Source organism: Tachysurus fulvidraco, chromosome 2 (genome assembly GCF_022655615.1).
Source record: "Tachysurus fulvidraco isolate hzauxx_2018 chromosome 2, HZAU_PFXX_2.0, whole genome shotgun sequence".
In the NCBI taxonomy this organism is placed as follows: Eukaryota; Metazoa; Chordata; class Actinopteri; order Siluriformes; family Bagridae; genus Tachysurus; species Tachysurus fulvidraco.
The window spans coordinates 9021663-9044910 of record NC_062519.1 but is presented as its reverse complement, the minus strand read 5'-3'; the positions used below and the strand labels follow the sequence as shown (position 1 = coordinate 9044910).

General features: G+C 36.6%; 1 protein-coding gene across 12 annotated transcripts in view; it reads left to right on the top strand.

The window, feature by feature from the left end:
• atp2b2 (ATPase plasma membrane Ca2+ transporting 2) overlaps window positions 1–23248 on the top strand; it is a 159450-nt gene that overhangs the window by 88526 nt on the left and 47676 nt on the right. For all 12 annotated transcript variants that reach the window (XM_027165455.2, XM_027165456.2, XM_027165458.2 and 9 more), the window contains exon 3: window positions 19094–19291. In XM_027165455.2, the coding sequence (XP_027021256.1) occupies window positions 19094–19291 (198 nt within the window). The remainder of the gene's footprint in view (window positions 1–19093; window positions 19292–23248) is intronic.

The following is a 23248-nucleotide window of genomic DNA, read 5'->3' as shown; positions in this document are numbered from 1 at the left end:
TAAACAGAATGTTTTAAGTTCATTATGTAAATTAATATAGAAATGTTTTTTCATGAATGTTGGCTAACATAAGAGTTTATTTAGCTGAAGAGAAAATTGCCAAAAATGGTGAAGAGGGAAAAGTTGTGTTGCAGACAACATTTAATAATGATAGTAATTTAATACGATGCTTCAGATTAGATCGTATAGGGATTTTTTTTTACCCATTTTATATATATATATAATAAGTTAACATGTCCAAAACAGAGCCGAAATGCCATAGAGGAAGAAATGATATAATGAAATTTTTGCTACGTTTCTATATTTTTGAGATGTTCACAATTACATTTAATGCATTTGTAACATACAGACGTTAGCGCATCTCTAATATGATCGGTCACAAACGTAATCCCTACATGATATAACCTGAAACATCTTAACATAGATACAAAGTCAAGGCTTATAATAGGCCAGATTTTAAAAGCGTTCCTTTTTTTGTCTTAAAAATAATGTCATACCTAGCAACAAGATAAAAGGTGTTGTATTTTCCTTGCTCACAGTTGCTCTGAGTTTGATCCTGAATCACTCTTAAGATAAGATTCCAAGTTAGAAATTTTTAAGCTAAATTAGGAGCTCTCTGAGTTCATTCTTAGAATCTTTATGAATACGGATCCTGAGCTTCAGAGAGGCTTCAGCACCTGAGACTTTTCCGAAGGTTTACCGTTTTCTTTCCTTGGATCTTTTTTATTAGGTATTAACCAGTGTTGTAATGTAATGGAGTGCAAATACTTCGTTACTGTGCTGTTCAGAGTAAAATTGTCACGTATCTGTACTTTACTTCGCTATTAAAATGTATGTCAACTTAAACTTTCACTCCACCACATTTCCTAGATAAAATGTATACTTTTACTCCGTTATATTTCCACTAAGCATCTTTGTTACTCGTTACTACACAATAAAATCAGAAGAAATGTGTGTGACTGCAATAAGGGAGGTTTGGCGAATCACTGCTGCTAGATTGTAGTACACACGTCCGCACACTCTACGGAGAAGCACAGGTACGCGCAGCGTGCACGCGCAGTCAGAGCTGGAGGCGTTTATCTATAGCGTTAATTGTGGGAAAGCCACAAAGACGACAACAAAAAGCAGTGAAATGTCACTATTCTTATTACCAGAGTTGATAACACAAACAAAATATTAATGCTAACAATACATTAAATACTAAATAAAAATAACATTGATTTGGGCTTTGTCTTGTGAATATTTGTTTATTAATGACTGCATTCATTGGACACAGTGTTAGTAGAGAATGCACACATACATGAACTGATTTGATTCAAGACTGGCATCATTACATCATGCATAAAATTTTGGTGTCCACTTTTGATATTTAATAATACCATAACTTTTGGCTTACTATGTAGTCATATAATATATAATACAAAACTCTTCTTGTTTTAAATTCTCACTGAGGGCTAAAACCCCTAAAGATGAAATCCTAGAACCGCCCCTGCTCTTATGCCTACCGAAAATCACTGACATTTTACAGAAAGTACAGTATATATCAGATACTTTAAGACTTTTACTTGAGTAATATTCTAAAAGGCGACTTTCACTTCCACCGAAGTCTTTTTCTAGTACGATACTTGTACTTTTACTCAAGTATTGCTTTCTACTACTTTATACAACACCGGTATTAACCTTCATACCAGGTTATACACAATCGTCTAACCAAAATTCACTTAGATTCTTAGATATTTTTCCTGCTTCCTGCACATCATCTTCAAGAAATGACAGTTCACCTGTTGTCTAAAATATCCCACACTGTCAGGTGGCAGATGATATTCATTTCACCTGTCAGTGGTTTTAATGTTATGTCTGATATACAGATTATAATTATATTTATTAGGAATACTGCTGAAAAATTTCTTGAAAATATGAAAGACAAAAAACACACAAAAGTTTTGACATAAACAGCCATAATCGGTCATTATGTAAGTACTGCTAAGAATAACATGTTACGAAGTGACTGAAAGTGTTTTTTTGTTCTCTTCCTCTTGGGGACATTAGATTAGTAAAAGATTTCTATTTAAAATGTAGAGCGCTTACTGTGATTTTTTTCCTTTAATATTTACTGAGCATTATTGTGAAATCATCTATAAATCCACCCTCCGGCTGAGTTCTCATGTTTGTTTCTGATCCCCTCGGCAGAATACAACTCCCCTTGTTGTGCATGTGTGTTACAGAGTAGGCATACAGCACCAATGCGGAAGATTTAATCCAATAATATTTCATATGTCTGTTGAAAATAGAACGTCTGATATGGGACACGCACGTAATTACAGTGCGGTTGGATTCTGCTCGTCAGTAAAGTTCAGCTCAAATCCAATAAGCAGTTGCTGATCACAACCTCATTTACTAATTTCCAAAATCTTTAAGAAGCTTTGCTTACAGTGTTAAGCATCATTTAATTTAAGACTTTAAATCATGTTTTAACATAGCTAATTAACCTGGTTTCAGTTCTGCACTGATAAACAGAAGGCTGTCAGATCAAATCCCAGCCATGCCAAGAGACATACTGTAACTAAAAAACAGCCACACAGAGACTTTGTGCTTGTTACTGTAGATGTTCAGCTGCTCACTGCCCTGAGTGAGGTGTCTGAAGTTGTACCGGTGCATACTGAGAAGCTGCTATCCTTTCACCTTGTCCTATATCACAGACTCAGTTGTACAGTAAACACACTGAGCATGCTGGGATATCGACTCAGCGGAACATCAATATGGCGTATCCGATGTGGTTGCTATGGAAACTAGTTTTGGACACATTGCCGCATAGTGACGGGTGATAGTTTCTCGTGATGGAGGAGCTGCTGAAGCTCAGTTCGTCCAGTTTTCATCAGCCAGCACATTTTGGACGTGGTGCATGTTGATGTAGAAGTAATTAGGATGTACAGTCTTTGTGTGTCAGCTTGTGTTCATCATATCATACAATTATAAAATTATTACAATGAAGAAACAGAAAAGAGAAAGCAATTTATACCCTTGAGATATATATATATCATTCCAATATATATATATATTGGAATGAACTGATTTACATATTTAATTTTGGCACAGGTTTTATGTCAGATGCCCTTCCTGACATAACCCTCCCGTTTATATCTAGGCCAGATGTGGTAGCTCAGCGCTTAAGGTGTCAGACTAATAATCAGAATGTTATAAGTTGAAATCCAAGGACCACCAAGCTGCCACTGCTGGGCCCTTGAGCAAGACCCTTAACCCTCAGCTGTATATGAGATAAATGTTGGTTGTGTGTCTGCAAAATGCCATTTCTGTTTATTATTATGTTGTGTGTTACTAAAACACATCCCTTCTATAAGATTATTCAACAATGTTTACAGACACCATCCTGACTGTGAGTATGACTAAAGTCATATTTTGGTTCAGTTTCTTCCTACTATACTAGGAAAAAGGAAAACTAGGGATATGAAAACTTGCAGAGGACATGTGGGCAGTGTCCACAGTTAAAGCATATCCTAATATGCTTCATGTTTTATACTGAATAGCATTTTTGCTTAGAATTTTGAATTTTGAGGTACAAAAGTGGCAGTAGATGTCTAACCTTTTCAGAAAGGGGCTATAAAAAATTATTATTAAACACTTTATTGTTCATTTTTGAAAATTACACTCGCAAGGAAATTAAGTAATGTAAGAATTCAACAAATATAGATATACTACTACTACATCTAATAATAATAATTTTTATTATTAATTAATGTTGTAATAATAACAACAATAACATACTACTACTACTACTACTACTACTAATTATTATTATTATTATTATTATTATTATTATTATTATTATTGATTCATTAATTAAATTACGGAAAAGATATTAACACGGTTGAATATAATGATTTTGGCTCAAAATAGGATTTTTTTCTAACAAATCTTTCTTTGTCCTTCAAAGAGAATTCATTCTTAACAGTCAGTTTGATCTGAGTTATTTTCACCCCATGCTTCTTGAAGCACTTCCTACAAGTATGACTGGTTTGATGGGCATGTTTTACGTCTTGTGAGGTCAAGCTGCTCTCATAACAGCTCATCTGGGCTGAGATCTGGTGACTGCGCAGGCCAGTTCAGTACATACAGGATACAGTACTATATGTACAGGACTTACAGAGGATTGGCATGGAGTTTTTCTCAGTCCTACACTGCAGAAACAAGTAAAAGAAAACAATAACTGGAAAAAGAATATATCCACATACAGTATGTTCACATACTAGCTATTTATATGTCTAAATATAATATATTAATACAAATAAGTCTACATTTTTTTAGCCCATCTTAATCCCTTTCTTTTTTGGCCAGACTCAGATATGGCTTTTCCCCTGCAGTTCTGCCTAAAAGCCCAGCATCCTGGAGTTGCCTCTTGACTGTAGATGTTGAGACTGGTGTTTTGCGGCTACCGTTCAACGAAGCCTCCATTTGAGGACCTGTGAGACGTCTGTTTCTCAAACTAGACACTCTGATGCACTTGTCCTCTTGCTCGGTTGTGCACCGGAGGCCTCCCACTTCTCTTTCTCTCCCGGTTAGATCCAGTTGTTTTTGTCCTTTGAAGAGAGCACTACACACACTGTTGTGGGAAACCTTTAGTTTCTTAACAGTTTTTCACATCTGAATAGCCTTCCTTTCTTTCCACAGGAATAGAGTGATGAGATTCAGAAGAGGTTTTTTTTTATTTTTCCTGAGCATTTTGTGCTTATAATCTCAAAGCGAAAACTGCACCTACAGATTCTAAATAATAGAATAAATAGAAATAAAATAAAAAAACCTCAATAATACTTAATTGAAATATTTAATTTGGTCTATAACAATCTCAGAATAAAAAAAAATCTATAAAATAAATTTGCCCATTGATGATATATACAGTATACACTTACACATACACAATAACAGTCTTACAGTCTGTGCTTTGTTCCCTTTTTCGCTTGTACTGTATACAGAAATATTTCAGAGAATACCAAAATTTGTTAATGCAAGTCACATGTGAGTAAACTGTCATCTCATTGGTCAGAGTGCTCCATCATCTATCTAGATATCTAGATAATCAACAGCTTATTGTGGATTTCTTTTTAGCCGTAGTTTATAATTTATTAATTTATTGGTTTGAATCGAGCAATTAAGATTTCAACTGGACAGCAATGTTTCTATTTACTTTTTACAGACCAGATCCATTATACATCCTTTTAAAATGAGAAACTTGCTTTCTTCATCGTTAAAGATTTGTCAAATCTGTTAACCTTCAGTTCCTCTTGCATGCCATTAGCTAACCAAACATGCTATGTAACCCATAATGCGATAAGCCCCCATATGATCTATCTGCAAGTGTATATGTGTAATAAATGATGAAAACAACCTGCTTGTGATTCAGACAGTAAAAGGTGATGTTTATTCGTTAAACAGTGATTCGATTTAAATCATAACCAAAATGTTTATCAGTTAATTGAATCAAAATCATAATTCAATTAAACTAAATACACAAACGTTAACATTAAGTAATAAAAATAATACTAAAGTATTATAAGTTTTTAAAGTAATAAAAAACAAAACAAAAAAACAGTTCAATAAAAGTGTATTTTTCTTTTCTACTTTGGTTTTTTCCCGTTAGAGGTCGTTACAGTGAATCATCTGTTTCCACCTAACTCTATCTTCTGCATCCTCTACTCTCCACCAATTACCTTCATGTCCTCATTTTACACATCCATATATCTCTTCTTAGTCCTTCTTCTTGACCTCTTACCTGGCAGCTCCATCTCCAACATCCTTCTACCAATATAACCATCTCTGTCCTCTGTACATGTCCAAACCATCTCAATCTAGCCTCTCTGACCTTGTTCCCAAAACAGCTAACCTGAGCTGTCCCTCTGATGTGCTCGTTCCTAATCCTGTCCATCCTCGTCACTCCAAAAGAGAACCTCAACATCCTGGTCTCTGCTACCTCCGTCTCTGCCTCATGTCTTTTCCTCACTGCTACAGTCTCTAACCCATACAGCACAGCTGGTCTGTCTTCTACACCTTTCCTTTGATTCTTGCTGACACTCTTCTGTCACACAACACTCCTGATACTTTTCTCCACCCACACCAACCCGCCTGCACTCACCTCTTTTCCACACTCCCTGCCGCACTGGATGGTTCACCTTAAATACATAACTTCACTGTTCTACTTCCCAGTTAACTAAAGGTTTATGTTTTACATACAAAAATGACTCACTCATGTTGGTCTCTTAGCAAAAAATTGGCTGCTTACCGGACAAAGGTGGGGAAAAATACCAAAAAGATAAGAACCAAAGATACTTCAAAGTCCAGACCAAAGTCCGGGAAGAAAATGTGGTGAAACACTGTAAGGACCAAACGCGCAGCCGAGGTCATAGCGCTTAATAAAAGGTAATTGGATATAAGGCGTACGTATTTTTGAGCATCATTTTGTAGAAGCATGCATGTTGTGTTGGATCAGCGCTGACCGTCAATAAACTCTGCCTCTATTCTGCATCATCCGCTCTGATGAATTCTGTCTTTTCTTTATTTTCTTTATCATGCTAGATTAGGCTAGTCGGGTCAATAGATAGATTATTTTAGAGAATCGGTTGTTGTCTATTTTTTTTAATACCACAATAAGCCTTGTCGTTTAATTGTTTCAGTGTCCTGAAAATACCTGTACTTGCACTCAAGACTGCCGATGTAGCGAAAATGTGGTTGAGAAGAACCCATAGCAACAAGGCTCCTCTGACGTCGCATTTGAGTGTCATACTCATTCAGTGCGTTAACATATGGAGGTTGCTTTGTGTGTAGGTGTGTGTGCGTATGTATATATATATATATATGTGTGTGTGTGTGTGTGTGTGAGTGTGTGAGAGAGAGAGAGAGAGAGAGAGAGAGAGAGAGAGCAAGAGAGAAGGGGGGGGGTATGAAATACCTGTGTATATGTATATGTGTGTGTGTGTGTGTGTGAGACAGAGAGAGAGAAAGAGAGAGCGAGAGGGGGGGGGTATGAAATACCTGTGTGTATGAGGTCATTGTGAGAACCTGTGCAATGTGTAGGGTTTCCATGGCAATCTATTTTTATCCTTGGCAAAGAAAAGAAGAAAAAAAAAGAGAAAGCAGACTGATAAAATATGCAATCTTGTCGTCTCTGGGTCAACCAGTGGCATTGTGTTCGGCTTTTCCAATAGCAAGAGGGACAATTTGGTGGTCGTTGAGAAATTATAGGGATAAAGGACATGTATGTCTATCGCTAACATCCAGTTGCATCGTTTGTTTTATTTATTTATTTATTTTATTTAAAATTTCTGTTTCATAAAATTCTAATTTTGACTGTAAGTTAATAGCAGATTGTAAAGCAATTGGTTATTAATTGGTTACTCTCTATCTCTCTCTCTCTATCTCTCTCTCTCTCTCTCTCTCTCACTCACACACACACACACACACACACACACACACACACACACACACACTGCACCCGTGTCTTTATTTTTTCCTCTTTCCCCCTTATATCAACTTAGAGAGAAAGTCAAACATGAAGTTATTAATAAGAATTAAAGAGGGATTAACTTATAACATGGATTCCAGCACATGAAATATGCAGAGATCAGCGTGAATAACAGTGATTGTCTCATTGTGTCAACTGATTATCTCACTGTATCAACTAATGTGTTGGAAGCAGGAAGAATAGGCAAGTCTAAGGATCTGAGTGACTTTGACAAGGGCCATATTGTTATGGCTAGACAGTGACAGGGTCATGGGTGCTCAAGCCTCACAGATGTGTGTTGGGAGTGAAGGTTAGCTGTCTGGTCCAACTCCATAATAGAGCAGAAATATTTAAAAGAATTTGATTATGCTTTTGACAAAAAGGTTGAATGCATTGATGCAGACCAGTCAGATTGCCCATGCCTATCCCTGTACTACACCAAAATGACCTACAAAGTTTATTTGGGAATCACATCTGGATCACGGAGCAATGGAACAAAGTGGCCTGGTCTGATAAACCACATCATGTGTGTAACTTAGCTAAGGAAAATATGGCACAAGGATGCCCTATAGGAACAAGTCAAGCCTTCAAATCATTCCTGAGCAATGAGTCGAGGAACAAGACAAAGAGTCGAAGGTGTCGATTCGGCCTCCTAAATCCCCAGATCTCAGTGAACCAACCACTTGGCCTCATCTAACAATTTACAGGACTTAAAGTATCTGCTGCTAATGTCTTCAGCACACCTTCAGAGGTTTTGTGAAGTCTATGTCTTAACAGGTCAGAGCTGTTTTGGGAGCACAAGCAAAGCTACACAATATTAATCATGTAGTTTTAATGTTACGGCTGTAAAAGATTCAAAAACGATGTGACATTCAATAATAAATGAAAAGTTGTAATCATCAGCAAACTGCAGTGGTAAGTGCAGTGAAAGTTTGTGGGGAAAAAAATCGATTTCAGATGATGAAAGATTAATACATGTATAAACCAGACTTTTCCTGGAAAACAAACGAGCCATGAGTTCTGTAGCAGAACAGAGCATTTGGTGGCTAAAATTTCAGCGCTGGTTATATGGAACTGCTGGATTTTACACAAGGGACAGAATACTCCAAAGGAAAGAAAGATTGGCAATGCTGAGGAAACAGGACAAATTTATTGAACCATCGTGAAAACACCCCAAATAGTGAGAGTGTAAAGTGCACTTTCCAGCAGCAGAAACAGAAAGAGCTGAATTACAAAAATTTGCTTATGTGAAAACAAATAAGTGATGAAAAGACATCACTGACAGCATGATATTTTTCCTGGCCAAGGATATAATACAAATAATAATACGGATATAATATGAAGCAACTTTATAAGCATATTTGTTGTGGCTTACTGAGTCCCAAATATTTTTAAATTATATTGTTTTTTAACAATACATTAAAATGTTTTTATGCTTAAATGAGTAAAAAAAACCAACACCACAAATTGCTTGCTAAAAATGTTAAATATAATGTAACCCTATACTCAACTAATATACAGTATTCAAACATATTTAAAAACTCACTTATTTTTCTCACATTATTCTTCAGTTTGTCATTTAGCAATAAACCTTTTTTAATAATTTACATTTTTTGGAAAGCGCACTTTTTAAAAATATCACTCACTCACTCACTCACTCACTCACTCACTCACTCACTCACTCACTCACTCACTCACTCAAAAAAGGTATTTTAGCCCAAAGCGTCTCTGCGGAAAATACTGTATTTTAGTTGTTTTATTCAGTAATTTTGAAAACATGGAAATAATCATGATAAAATTGTAAAAATTGTAGTGTGATTTGTATTGTTACCAGATCACCCATTAAGAAGTGCTAGCTCATTATTTTTCTAATGCGGAAAAACATTCACATTTAATTGTTTAGGATTAAATGGAATACTTTTATTCTTCAGTTGTGGTTATATTGAAATGTTAAAATGAAACGTTTTTAAATTCAAATTGCAATTGTCACACACACTCACACACACTCACACACACACACACACACACACACACACACACACACACACACACACACACACACACACACACACACACACACACACACACACACACACACACACACACACTATACATGGTACGACGTGTAGGGAAACTGTTTCGACTGTCCACTTTCTAAAAATAAAATCAATTTGAATAAAGAGAATAAAATTAATTAAAATATACAAAGAAATTTAAATTTCTTTAAAAAATTTTTTTTTTAAATTACAGTATATAACAAAATATATAATAAAAATAAAACTCTTTAGACTGGGTGAATAAATCAACTTAATTTAAGAACTAAGTTAAATAAAAAAAATAAATAAATCGATAGAAATAAGATCATAGTATGTGATGTACAGTATGTTACCTGTTACATGTAGTAGCATGATGAACAATTATGTTGCACATAGTAACAGTACATAATGTGCAAATATTACAGAGTGGAACATGATATATTTTATGTGCAAGTTAGGAGTAAATTATAATAATAAAGGAATCTAAAGGGATCTATAAAATTGGTAGTGTAAAATATATGGTGCAAAAAAATTGAAGAAAATCATGTATGAATCGAAGAATTGTTGCTTGATAAAGGAAATGAATCCATAAGATGAGTTTATACTTATTAGTAGGTGACTCCTAGAGATCTGTCATCATTTCAGTAAGAAAGCGATGAGTTCTGTCAATCATTATGCTGAATTGTTAATAACTACACTCTGCATGCTCAGGACGCTGTTTTAACACCGGAACACTTAATACATGAAACTAGCAGCACACATGTTACTTGCAGCATCTCTAGGTTTTAGTCATTAATATTTGAAAATATAGACATGACAGCCCATAGACATTTGCTCCTGTTAATAAAAATGAAGATTTTTTTTCTTCTTAGCAATATTATTATCTAAATAAATTCAGTGAGGTTGCAATGCCTGCTGAAAAACTATCCAGCCCAGTGAAGAACAGCTCTTAAGATGGTAGCAAGAATTTCAAATTCAAATGTAAAATAAATAAATGAATAGCTCGGCACGGTTCAGGTTACACATTTCTAGTTCAGTTTTCCGGAAACTCCTCTCGGTGCTTTGTCCCAGTTCACTGCGGTAGGCTTCCCCCTCCAACAACGAGCTGTAAAGGTTACCTAGGGCTGAAAGTGAGGGATCCACACATGCTGGAAATGATGCAGCACATGGAGGGATCAATGAGGAGCCACAGCAGGGGAGAGCTTCCACACGGAGGCGCAATTAAAAGGGAATCTTTAATGAGGTTATTTTTAGCTCTCTGTGCTATTTGCAACCTGGGCATTCTTTCCTCACTGTTGGAATGGTGTAAAAAAAACTCTCTCTTCCTCTCTCTCTCTCTCTCTCTCTCTCTCTCTCTCTCTCTCTCTCTCTCTCTCTCTCTCTCTCTCTCTCTCTCACACCCAACTGAAGCAAACATGTTTTAGTGCACTATTAATTATCCCTTCCTAACCTCAATACACACATCTGTTTCTCTCTCGAATTCACGCCGATTTCCCATGGAAGCAAACAACATTTTATCTTCTGTTGTATGAAGTTTTTCCGATTTAAACGATCTCCTTAGTATCATCAGATAATGCACAATGTTCCGGGCCTGGCAGTCTGACGCAGTGCAGAAGATTCCAAGGTCAAAGACAGATGAAGAGGATGTCACTGAGTGTTTTTTGATTGTCAGCATCATTATATTGTTAAGCGCATTAACATCCCCCAATACACACACACACACACACACACACACACACACACACACACACACACACACACACACACACACACACACACACTGTTTATTACTCTTCTTTCTATTCATTTGGAATGTTGTTGCACATGGTGTTCTGCCAAATTGCATACTTTGCTTTCCCTGGCTAAGGATAAGGTCACAGTGGCTGTGGCCATTATGTGTCCCCAAAAAAATCCCTTTCATTTAAGACCTTGTTCCAAAATTGGCTTAATGTTGCTTAAAGTAACATGAATGTTAATACAACCAAAAATACAGCCCAGCCCAATGAATCCTGTTTACTGCAGAGGGTAAATTGTTGCCAGGTTATAAGTCCAAAGAGGATTTACAAAGAATAGAAACAAAAAGTAATAGAAGCCAGATGTATTACAGGATGCAAACAGACCTTTTATCGCTGAGCATTTTCTGAAATGATTTCTTCAACACCCGAATGAAAGCTTTTGCAATTTTTGGTTTTATTGTATTTTGGATTAGTTATTCGCACTAATCGCCTCAGATTCGGAACCTCAGCAAATTATGTGGTGAATCTTGGGTTATTTGATATGAACATCATTTAACACATTATAACATTATAACTATAACCGTGTGACAATTTGATATAGAAAAAAAAACAATCAGTACAACAAACTAGGAGCAACAGAACAAATTGCTCCACAGTGGGGTGATAGAAAGATTATCAAGAAAAAGTTGAGCTTATTAGTTTACCAAGTAGATCATTTTATAGGAAATAAACTGCATTAAACTTTATCACTGAAATAGATGAAACGCATCAGTGTTTCACTCATTCATTCAGCATTACCGGTCTGATAGGATTAATGAGTGAGAGGAGTGAGAAGAGACTTCATGGACAATTAAAGGTGAAGTTCTTAATTTTTCAAAATAATTTTTAAGTTACAAGAAATACTTTTTTACAGAGTATTCAAATGTACAGTTATTTTTTATTTTTTATTTTGTCAGTTTGGTAATTATGTCTTTACGTCTAGCGAGTTTTAAAGTGTATCTAAATTATATAATCTCAACTCCACATTTATACTGTAACAGCTAGCACCCTCCACGTTTAACCACCTTAGTCGCAAGCTAAAAAAAACTAATCAGCAATAACCATCAAAACCACCTCCCTAAACAGCCCTCGAGCATCACGGCATGGACTCCAAGATTGCTGAAGGTGTGCTGTGATATCTGGCACCAAGATGTTAGCAGATTTATGTTCTCCATTCATCAGACTTGTTTGTCCAGAACATCCCAAAGATTCTCAATTGGATTGATATTTGGGGAATTTGGAGGTCAAGTCAATACTCTGAACTCTTTGTCATGTTTCTCGAATTCTTCCTTATCAATGAGAGACCACTAGGAAAGACTGTTGCCAGAAAGGAGTGTACTTGATCTTTAACTGTCAGCTATGTGGATGTGATAGATTTCATGTGCCAAATTGAAGTCCACATGAATGCTGGGACCCTGGATTTCAGTAGAACATAGCCAAGACCATCAAACTGCCTCAAAGCTGGCTTGCTTTGTTTATATACAGTATATCAGAACATCTTAGAGAGAAATAGTAAAACACTTACAGTAACCTGAATACCTGAAAACCTGAATACCTGAGTATAAGTTTATCATTGTGGCACATCTTGACATAGCAATATTTCCCTTGCAAAAGCAATTTATGGGCATCACCTGTCCACAGCCTGCTTCATACTGTATCACCCCTCAGATTTGTGAATACAGATTGGATTCAGGTCGGGGCTCTGGGTAGGTCAGTCCAGAACATTGTTTGCCTTGGGTCATTGATAGGTGGGAAAGAAGACAGCTTACATTTTATCTTCAGCTTACATACAGAGACCTGAAGGTTTTGCAGTAGAATTGAAAAGTAGTGGAAGCCATTCATGATTTCCTCGATCTTGATAAAATCCCTAGTTCTGGCTGAAGAAAAAGCAACCCTAATGCATGATGCTGCCACTAAAAGACACTAATCAACAGTGACAATCACTGATATCACAAATTTCCCTATTCTGGTGGTTAATGTGAAGATACAGCTACGGCACCTAAAGATGCTACCTGGCCAATCTTTATTGATTTTACATTGAATTAGTAAGAACTATGTGTGAAGTTTGAATAACCAGAGCAATACAACAGCAGTACATCAGATATTGCAGCCCACACAACGTAATGGCAGACATAACAGAGTTCAGATGAGGACAGTTTAATGATGCTCTCTGGCTTGTGACCAGGACAGCAAGTCTTTGTGTTGTTTATCCCAACAGTATCCAGGGTAATGTTAGCATTCCACTACGAAGGACAAATCACAGTGAATACAGTATTCCATATATTTTCTCTAGAATATCTAGTAATTTATCGATGACACAAGTCAACTCTTTCTCAGTTTGCATGTCTCAACCCTCCTTGCTTATTCATCAGCAAGGAAAAATAATGTATAATTGGCCATTGTCACTTAAAATACCTATTTTGTATTTCTCTCTCCAGTGCTTTCTGTGGGCATTTCATTTTGAAACTGGTTTAATGAGGCCCTTTCAGGCAGGACTCGCCTTAGTGACACCGTGCTAGCATGACTTCAATGATTTACTTAATTGTAGCTTGCCAACGTTAGCAGAGGTCTGGCTTGGATGAAAAGAGTTACAAAAAGCTCTGATTTGAAAAGTGTGGTGTGTGGGAAGGAATCTTTTCCTAATGCACTTGTGTTCTGCAGAAAGCGAGACGAATAAAACCACACAGCATCCGTAATGCGTGGTTGAGGCTTCGTTAGTGGGGATTCCTGTGTTTGTATTTCATGCCACGTTCTGTAGGCTGTGGTTTATGCTCATCACAGTTGCTAAGATCTGCTGATTTCCTGGTTTATCCTCAGAGTTGTAAGACTCTGATGCATCATGGCCATGCTTATTTTCATATAAGGGGAAATGAGATGTAATATACCTCCAGTATATATACATCAGTTTATAATAACACCCTTCAGTGTCACCCAAATGAGGATGAGGTTCCCTTTTGAGTCTGGTTCTTCTCAAGGTTCCTTCCTCTTCCATCTAAGGGAGTTTTTCTTTGCCACAGTCACCTCAGACTTTCTCACTGGGGATAAATATTAACACATTTAAATGTCTTATATTAATCTTGAAAATTCTTGTAATTCTTGAAAATTAATCTTGTAAAGCTGCTTTGATACAATGTTCGTTATTAAAAGTGCTATATAAATGAAATTTAATTAAATCAATTTGAATATAAATATAAAATGTTGGCATCTTTTAAATTCGATTATAGAGGTGCTGACCATTGTCCACTGACCATCTTTCTCCATTGTGCATTACTGTAAATTAAGATTTTTTTCCATTTGTTAGTATTTAAAGGTTGTTTTATTTTAATACAGACAAATCCAGAAATCAAATTTCTGGACAGTTTCTAGGTCAAAAGCAGGCTTAGATCAGGTGATCAATGAACAGAGTAAAACCGGTAGAGACAGAGCACAAAATATGGAAACAGGTCAAGCTCAAAACCCGATCAACTCTCAGTTATCACTACACAACAGGCTCATCAGAAACATGAGCCAAACGGAGTGTATACTTTTGGTGTGTGAAAGTCTCTTTTAAAGAAAATTTTTAGTTATTTATTTGTATTTAAATATTTCTTTTTATTTTATTTACTGAACACACAAGTGGAGTGACCGAAACAGTGAAATGACTTAATTCAAATGTCTAGGTGGGTTCTATGTGATTTAATCGAGTAACATTAAGACAGTTTGTTGTCATAGATCCAACATGATCTGAGCATGTGTTTTCAACTCCCTGAATAAAACACTAGACTCACACCTCAGGTGAAAATTTAGCTTACAACACTGATGTTTATCAACAGACACTTAACCGCTGCACTATTCTACCTCACAGTTTTAATTGGCTAAATTTTATACTATACAGTAGAGTAGTTTTCATCAGCGCCAAGATGACTCACTCTACATCATTCAGTTGAGTCGTTAAGAAACGTGTTTAAATTATGTTTTGTATAAGCAATGAAATCAAAGTTTGTTGAGAAACTTAATATTTCTATGGATACTATATGTAAAGCAACCAATCACATTTTGTTTTGTTCAGCTTTATCTTTAGGGGCGTGAAAATGTACAGTCCATGTTCCGACAAAAACAGGCCGACGTACAACTGTATATCGTCCGTTTAAGAAAGTCGTGCAAATTAATGAGTCTGTACTGTGAACTTCAGATAATTTGGAAAATCCAGCGTTAAGCCGATCCTCGTAAACGCTCATTGTCACAGTTATAAACACAACGTGCTTGTTTCATGAGGGTAATGGAGCTTTGTTTCCAGATGGGCCATTAAAAAATGCAACACACGTCTTCTGGAAATCCTGTAGAATCCAACCAATCAGATGATGACTTCAAAAAATTCTAAACTCTAAATTTGTGTGCCCCATGCATCAGAAACACAGTCACATATTCTCTTATTATAAGGTTGCAATACAGCAACTATAAGATTATTAAAACTACTAATAGATATTTTTTTGCAATCTTTATTTTTATTATTTTATTTTTGATTGTTTCTTTTTCAAAATTAAAACTAAACGTGAGAAAATCTGGTAATAGAGCAAAACTATTTATAGCTTTAGTAAAAAAAAAATAGTTTAATAATTTTATATTTGGTTCATTGCAATATATTCTTAGAAAAGAAAACACTAGCTAGAAGTGACTATATTCCAGGTATATCTGCTTGTTGAAATGTCATCTTTTGCACAAGATGTCTGTTAAACACTAATAGTGAGGTGGTGAGCGCTCTTAGAAAGGGCCTGCCGCTTATATAATATGCCTATGAAGGTTTTTTTTAGTCACTCAGCACCAGTAAAGTGCTGTTTGTTCAGCACTCGAATGCATCGGCGTGGTTAAAGATTGCAGACTAAAACCACATTAACTTCAGCTTTGCCTAAATTTTTCCACAGGCTTCTCGTTCTGTGCCACTTTGTTTACAGGCTGCCATTTGCAGTCTCCCATAACCTTTTGATTCTGCAGTTGTGATGATATTGATAAGCCTGTTTATGTCAAGCAAAGGGGGGGATTTTACTGCTAAATGTCACTCACAGTCACCTGCAGTTTAGAGTTTGAACACTGAGGTCCGTTTCATTCCTGTATTTAACATTTCGCTTGCGGCGTCCCTTGTTTAAATCCCTGCCATATTAAGGGCTTCTTGTATGACTTTATAAGCTTGAGTGAAGCGTCAAGTGTGCGGTAAATGACTGATTGAATCAGTGTTGTCATAGATGATGTATTGAGTCAGCAAGTCTGTAGAGATCAGCTGGAGAATTTACCCAGAAGCCCAAAACAAATTCCTATAGAATTGTGACAAAGAGCTCGTCAGATGAACGTCTAATCGCTTAAACAATTGATTGTGTAATTTTTTTAAAGTGACCTTCCCGGTTCCATGGCAGAAATGGCTGCTTGGGTTCCTGAGTAGGCAGTTTTTATTCAGTGTCTGAGCTCCTAAGATGTTTGTTTTTTCTATTTTGAAAGCTGAATGCCTTTTTAATCTCCTTATTTCAGTCCTGATTGCTGCTGATTGCTGATTTTCAAATGTAGTTTTATTTGTACTTTTTTCAATAAACAAACAACAAACTTGATTTAGCAAAAATGAAAGCAAAGGGTTCTTCTTTTACCAGAGAAGACTCATACGTAGTGTAATTACTTTCTTTCGTAGCTGTACGTGTGTTCAACACACTTGAGTATAAGAAAGCGAGTTGCGATGACGTGACTTTGGCACGTCTTGCCCCAAATCTGCAAACAATCTGCAGTAATTTAAAAAAATAAAAATCGGAAGCTCAACTAAATATTGTTAGATTTTTATGTTCATTTTATAGATCTCCAGAATTGTGGAATCCTGTTTTTTTTTTTTTTTCAGTATTAAAAGATTACTGAATTTAAAGTAGCATTTCAAATATGGTGTTTCAAAAAAAGTTGTTGCTTTGATAACAAATAAGTTTGCTAGATAACAGGATAAGCTGCACAATCCAAAATGTAACTATAAATGGTTAAAAGCACATGTGTTATTTGTTTATGAATTGTATTTGAGTTATATCTGTTCAGAATGACGAACGTATAGTAAAATAATCCACACCAGGGTTTTAACATATAAAGCCACCCTGGGATTTATTGTTTTTGTCTAATAAATAACACAGTCCATTGTGAGTTATTCCAGAGAAAGTTAGGTTAGATGCCTGAACGACATCTTACCATGTACAGTATGTTATGGGACATTAGTGACTTTAGCTGAGGAAACAAACAGTGGTATATTTTGGTTATGTGGAAGAAGTTGACTACAGTATTCTAGCATTTGCTAAACTCATCACTGTTGTGTCTTTACATTAAAAAAAGTCTTACATCAGTCACCTGAGTAGGATTGGTGAAGAGTGGAGAGTGGGTTTTATGTCACTTCTGAAAGGTTCTCCTGTGATTAAAGCTTTTTGTTTTCATCTCGCCAGAATCCTTCCTTGTCCCTGACCTATAGAGATCAAACAGAACATTGTATGTTGTTTCACATTGTCTGAGGACATTTTTTTCATAAACCTACCCAGAATATGCTGCTCTGCTTAATGTTTAGGGCTCAGTGGTGAGCATGTTTGCCTTCCAGCACTGGGGTTGGGGGTTTAGTTTCCACCTCAGCCCTCTCTGTGCTTCATAGATTTCTGCTGGTTTCTTCCCTCAGTCCAAAAGGAAGCATTGTTGGCTGACTGCTTTTTCTAATTTAATATATTAATTTTAATCTGTCGATCCGTCCATCCATCCGTTCATACAGTATAGTGCACGTCCTACGGGGTCACAGGGAACCTGGAGCCCTATCCAGGAGACTGAAGGGGGCACAAGGCAGGGTACACCCTGGACATGATGCCCGTCTATCACAGGGCACAATTGCACGCGCACACACATTCACAAACTACAGACACTTTAAAACATGTCCTCGGACTGGGGAGGAAACTGGAGTACGCAGAGGAAACCCCAGAGGGCAGGAGAAGAACAGGCGAACTCCACAAATACACACAGCAGAGGCAGGATTCCAGCCAACAACCCCAAGTGTGGGGCAGATATCATTTTATACAACTGAGCAATAAGGGTCTTGCTCAGGGGCCCAGCAGTAGCCACCTGCTGGACCAAACTCACAACCTTCCAATTGGTAGACCACCACCTTAACCACTAGGCTACCACTTTTCTATTAAAAAACCCCTCAGTTTCCTGTAGCATATAGGACCAACATGTGTGGTTTATACGTTTTTAGAAATAAGTGAGACGTGATCGTTCTTTACATCACCTTTGCTGTAAATACCGCAGTATCTTTCAGACTTACATAATCTCCTTCGTGTGTCACATCTTTAGCACATTAATGGTGTCTCTGTGTGAAAATGGAATTGCCATCAGAAATGTGTTGCACTTACATGCACTAAGGGCTTTACATAAGTGAAAGCGAGCTGTTTTCTGAGTCAGTAGGATAATTTCAGACCGCACATGACACAAAGGCCCAATGTTAGCAAGAGAGCTACTGTAGATCGCTCACTTTTTCTGATGTAGGCACAGGATTTTGTGCCATTTTTGAAGCTGCTAAAAATTTTTTTTGTTGTTTTTGTTTCATTTAATATTTTATTGACACAGTAGATGAGGCTAGATCTGGTGTTGTGCAGTAACAGAGGCTTGGATTAGAGTATATTCTGTCTTGGTGGATTTTCTGTACAGTCAGTGCAGTACTTTCAGAATTAGGATCAGATGGATATAGATTATTTATTCCAGTTTAGAGTTACAAGTATTAATGTTTGCTTTTTTCTTCCCAGGTTTGACAGGAGATCCAGCTGACCTAGAAAAGAGGAGAGAAGTCTTCGGTTCAAACATTATACCTCCAAAGAAGCCAAAAACTTTCTTACAGTTAGTGTGGGAAGCGCTACAAGATGTGACGCTCATCATCCTCGAAATCGCAGCCTTGATCAGCTTGGGGCTTTCATTTTATCAGCCACCCGGGCAGAGCAGCGAATGTAAGTACCAGCATCTTGTTAAAGATTTTGGGACACTATTAGATCTTCTGTGAAAGTTGTATATCCGTTTAGCGACTATTCTGTGTTACATTTTCTTGGCTTTTTTTTTTTTTTTTTTTTTAGACATTGTCCGTGTTATTTCAGGCATGGATAAAATACATAGATTAGATATGATTTAAGTAATATTTTTTGATATTGTAAAGCAAGTCTCCTGGTTTGGTTTTCTGTCATATGGACAGGTGAATAAAATAGAAAAGAATGAATGACTAACTGAGTGTATTATTGGCTAAATGGTCTCCAGCGGGGGTATAAAATTGTTCCTGATAAATCAGTGTCTGGTGAGGCAGATGACAGTAGATATGTCTGACATACAGTAGGCTTTCCTATTTATTGAACATTATATCATTTAGATCATTTAAATTATTTAAAACATGTAGGCCGGGGTCCCCGGTGGGCAAGCGGCAGGAACCTGTGCTCTCACTACCGCAGCCCGGATTCAGTCCCATGCCTGGAACTAACCCCGATGAGGGGTTAACTCTCAGTGCCAGTCCAAGCCTGGTTCAAATGGGAGGGTTATGTCAGGAAGAGCATCTGGTGTAAAATCTGTGCCAAAATCAGAGTGGATGATCCAGCTTGATGATCCATTTTGGCGACCCTGATTTGGCGAACTGAATGACGTCAACAACATTTAAAACATAAAGGCTGATGGAAAGGCCAGCTGAAGAGAAAATATTCTTATTATATATATACCTTGATTTGCTCCTTTTCCATTCACTTTTATTTTCCAGTCAGAGTAATTCATAATGACTAGAGAGAGATAACGGCCATGCTAATGCTAATCAGTTTGTTAATAACCAGTATGTGTATTTATATTTATTTGAATGAGGACATGCTATTTTCGAGATGTAATCTACATGGCACAGATTCGTTCGATAATGTTTACTAGTTAACTGCTGAAAGAATTCTTGCTAATAACAAACACACCCACACAAATAAATAGAACTCGAAAATCAAATAAAACGTCATCAGAATCAAATTCTTTGGTAATATATTTGTTAAAAACTTTATTTCGAAGGTGCTCTTGTAAAATTCTTTAGGGGCAAACTCTTATCAGCAAACTCTAGAAACATGCGTTCTCCCTTTGACAGTCGTGCAAGATAATCTTAAGATGTTTTAAGTCTTGCCAAATCCAGTTCTCCAAAAGACTGTTATTTCTAGCTTTTACAAAATGGTGCTCAATTGTAAATATTATAATCTCTGATCGATGACATTCATTTCCTCTGCAATGCACTTGACATTTCAGAATCGTAAAATCGGCGCCAAATAACTGATAATCCTGTGGATGTAAATATCATGTTGTTTTAATGCTATGCACTCACTTTCATCTATCTATCTATCTATCTATCTATCTATCTATCTATCTATCTATCTATCTATCTATCTATCTGTCTGTCTGTCTGTCTGTCTGTCTGTCTGTCTGTCTGTCTGTCTGTCTGTCTGTCTGTCTGTCTATCTATCTATCTATCTATCTATCTATCTATCTATCTATCTATCTATTAATCTCTTTTCACTAGAGGCCAAAAAAATGGAAATTTTACCTGTCTTGGTTGTTTCCATGTTTAGCATTGAATGTCTTTGTCATGTGACACATGGTGGTTAATGGTTCATATAACAGAGTCTACTTAGAGCTTTAGTTATAGAGCTCACACTTTAATCCCAAATTTTCCTGCCTCTTTTTATATCTGACATGCGTCTGGCGGTAAAATAATTCATATATTTATACTGATTAGAAATGGCTGATTAGTCAATTTCAACACCAGTGTACTTATAAAAGTTACACAATAATATATTGTAGCATATGGACCCATCTTTCACATCCATAAACCCGTTTATAGTGTCTCAGTGGAAGACGTGTACTGTAGAAAGGTACTGTGGCCACTGCACCGAGTCTCGACGAGCATTTTCTTTGACGAAACATTTCCGCCGAAGCCCTTGTTAACTAGCATGACTTTGCACCCTGATGTGTCTCTCTCTTAATGATGTGTGCACTCCAGAAATAACCTTTATGCCAAGGTCCTACGTTAGACCCAAAAGCCATAAAGTACATCTTAGCCATTAAAGTTAGAGTGTGAAATGAATGCTGAGTCAACAATATCTTATGAACTGTAATTCAATTACAACAAGACGGGAAGGACATCATGTAGTAGCAGCAAAGCCTGCTGGGAATGACTTTTTTTTTCTTAAAAGTTTAGTTTTGCTGATGAGTAATATTGTAGAACTTACGTAAATGTAGAGTATAAATGGACAAAATGAAAGGAAAAAAAAAGAATAAAAAAGAAGCCATTAATATTCAAAAGACTCTGCCTATTTGCACTGAAGCATACATAATCCTTTTTTTTTTTTTTTGCTTTATAGATGGCAGATGTGCTTCTTTTATAGTCATCTCATAAAAGTCTTGGTGCTTTTTTCACTGGCTGGTTATTATTCTGCTCTTAACTCATCTCTGGAAACTTTTATCATTAATGAAGCACTTTCTCAATACATCTGACAGAATCCATTAGAATTTAGCAGTTTAAGATGAAAATTGGAAATTGAACTTTTAATTGTCTTTACCTTTCTACCTTTCTGAGCGTAACATTACACATAGTTCAGGTTTAGTGTGACTTGCGATCCTCAGGACGAGATCTGTTTATAATGATGTTTAAATTGTTTATTCCTGTGCATAACATTGAACTGGCTCATATAAAGCTCAGTTTATTGTACTGTTCATTTTCACTTTACAGGATTTGAAACAAAGCACACTTTTAGCTCATAAACCCTCTGAGCAACTATACAGAGGCGTGATGAATTTCTCAGTTCTTACAGTATTTTAAACTCTAGCTGGTCTGCTTTCATTTGTAATAATCACAAAAGTGTCAGTGAGAATTACTGCTGCACAACTCCACATAATGTTTTTGGCCACAAGTACGGCAGGGTAAGAAATGACCCTGTAAGTAATTCTGGCACTTTTACACAGTATAACCTACTCTCTTTCTTTATTTAATTGCCCATGTTGTACATTTTCGATTTTTCAGTTTTTAAGACCATTTATAATGTTGCATGGCACTTGTGAGTCATTTTTATGTGAATTTTCCAAACCTCTTAATATTGTTTAGAATGAAATAGACTTCTTCACTGAGACTGACAGGTACATAGGCCACACCTCTTTCACTTCAAATGGACAGCACAGAGGTTATGCCTTGTTCACAGGGGCTGACAGGCACAGAGGCCACACCTACGTTACTGGGGCTGATGGGCACAAGTGACTCATCTCAATCAGTACAAGTGACAGGCACAGAGGCTACACCCCTTTCGTGGAACTGACATACACAGTGGCACACTGGCCACACCACTTTTACTGGGATTGTCAGGCACACAGGACACACCTCAGAGGCCATGCTTCCTTCACTGGCACCTGGAAAAATGGCAACACCTTTTGTACTGAGACTAAGTGGCACAAAATACACAGGCCTGACAGGCACAGAGTCATAAGTTCACAGTTACAAATTACATAAATGTTGACATTAAATCCCATTGCCTTCATTTTTAGTGTGATGTTTCCACAGTTGACTTCAGTGAATTCATTCAACTTTTTTTTTCTTAATACTTCTACTACTCTACTTACTCTACAGGCTATACATGTGTATTCAATATACAGGTATTGATTTTGATGATATAACTACAAAACTTTTCTATAGTTATCCGAACAAGTGCACACACTTCAAAAAGCAGGATGTTTGATTATACAGAAATCCCACTGATAGAATAGATGGATTTTGCATACATTTATTTTACATTCAGATTTGACTGTGCAGTTTTCAAGAGCCAGGGCTGTTGTCTCTATAGCAAGATAAAGCTTAGTTCTCTGTGTGTGTGCGTATGTGTGTGTGTGTGTGTGTGTGTGTGTGTGTGTCCACG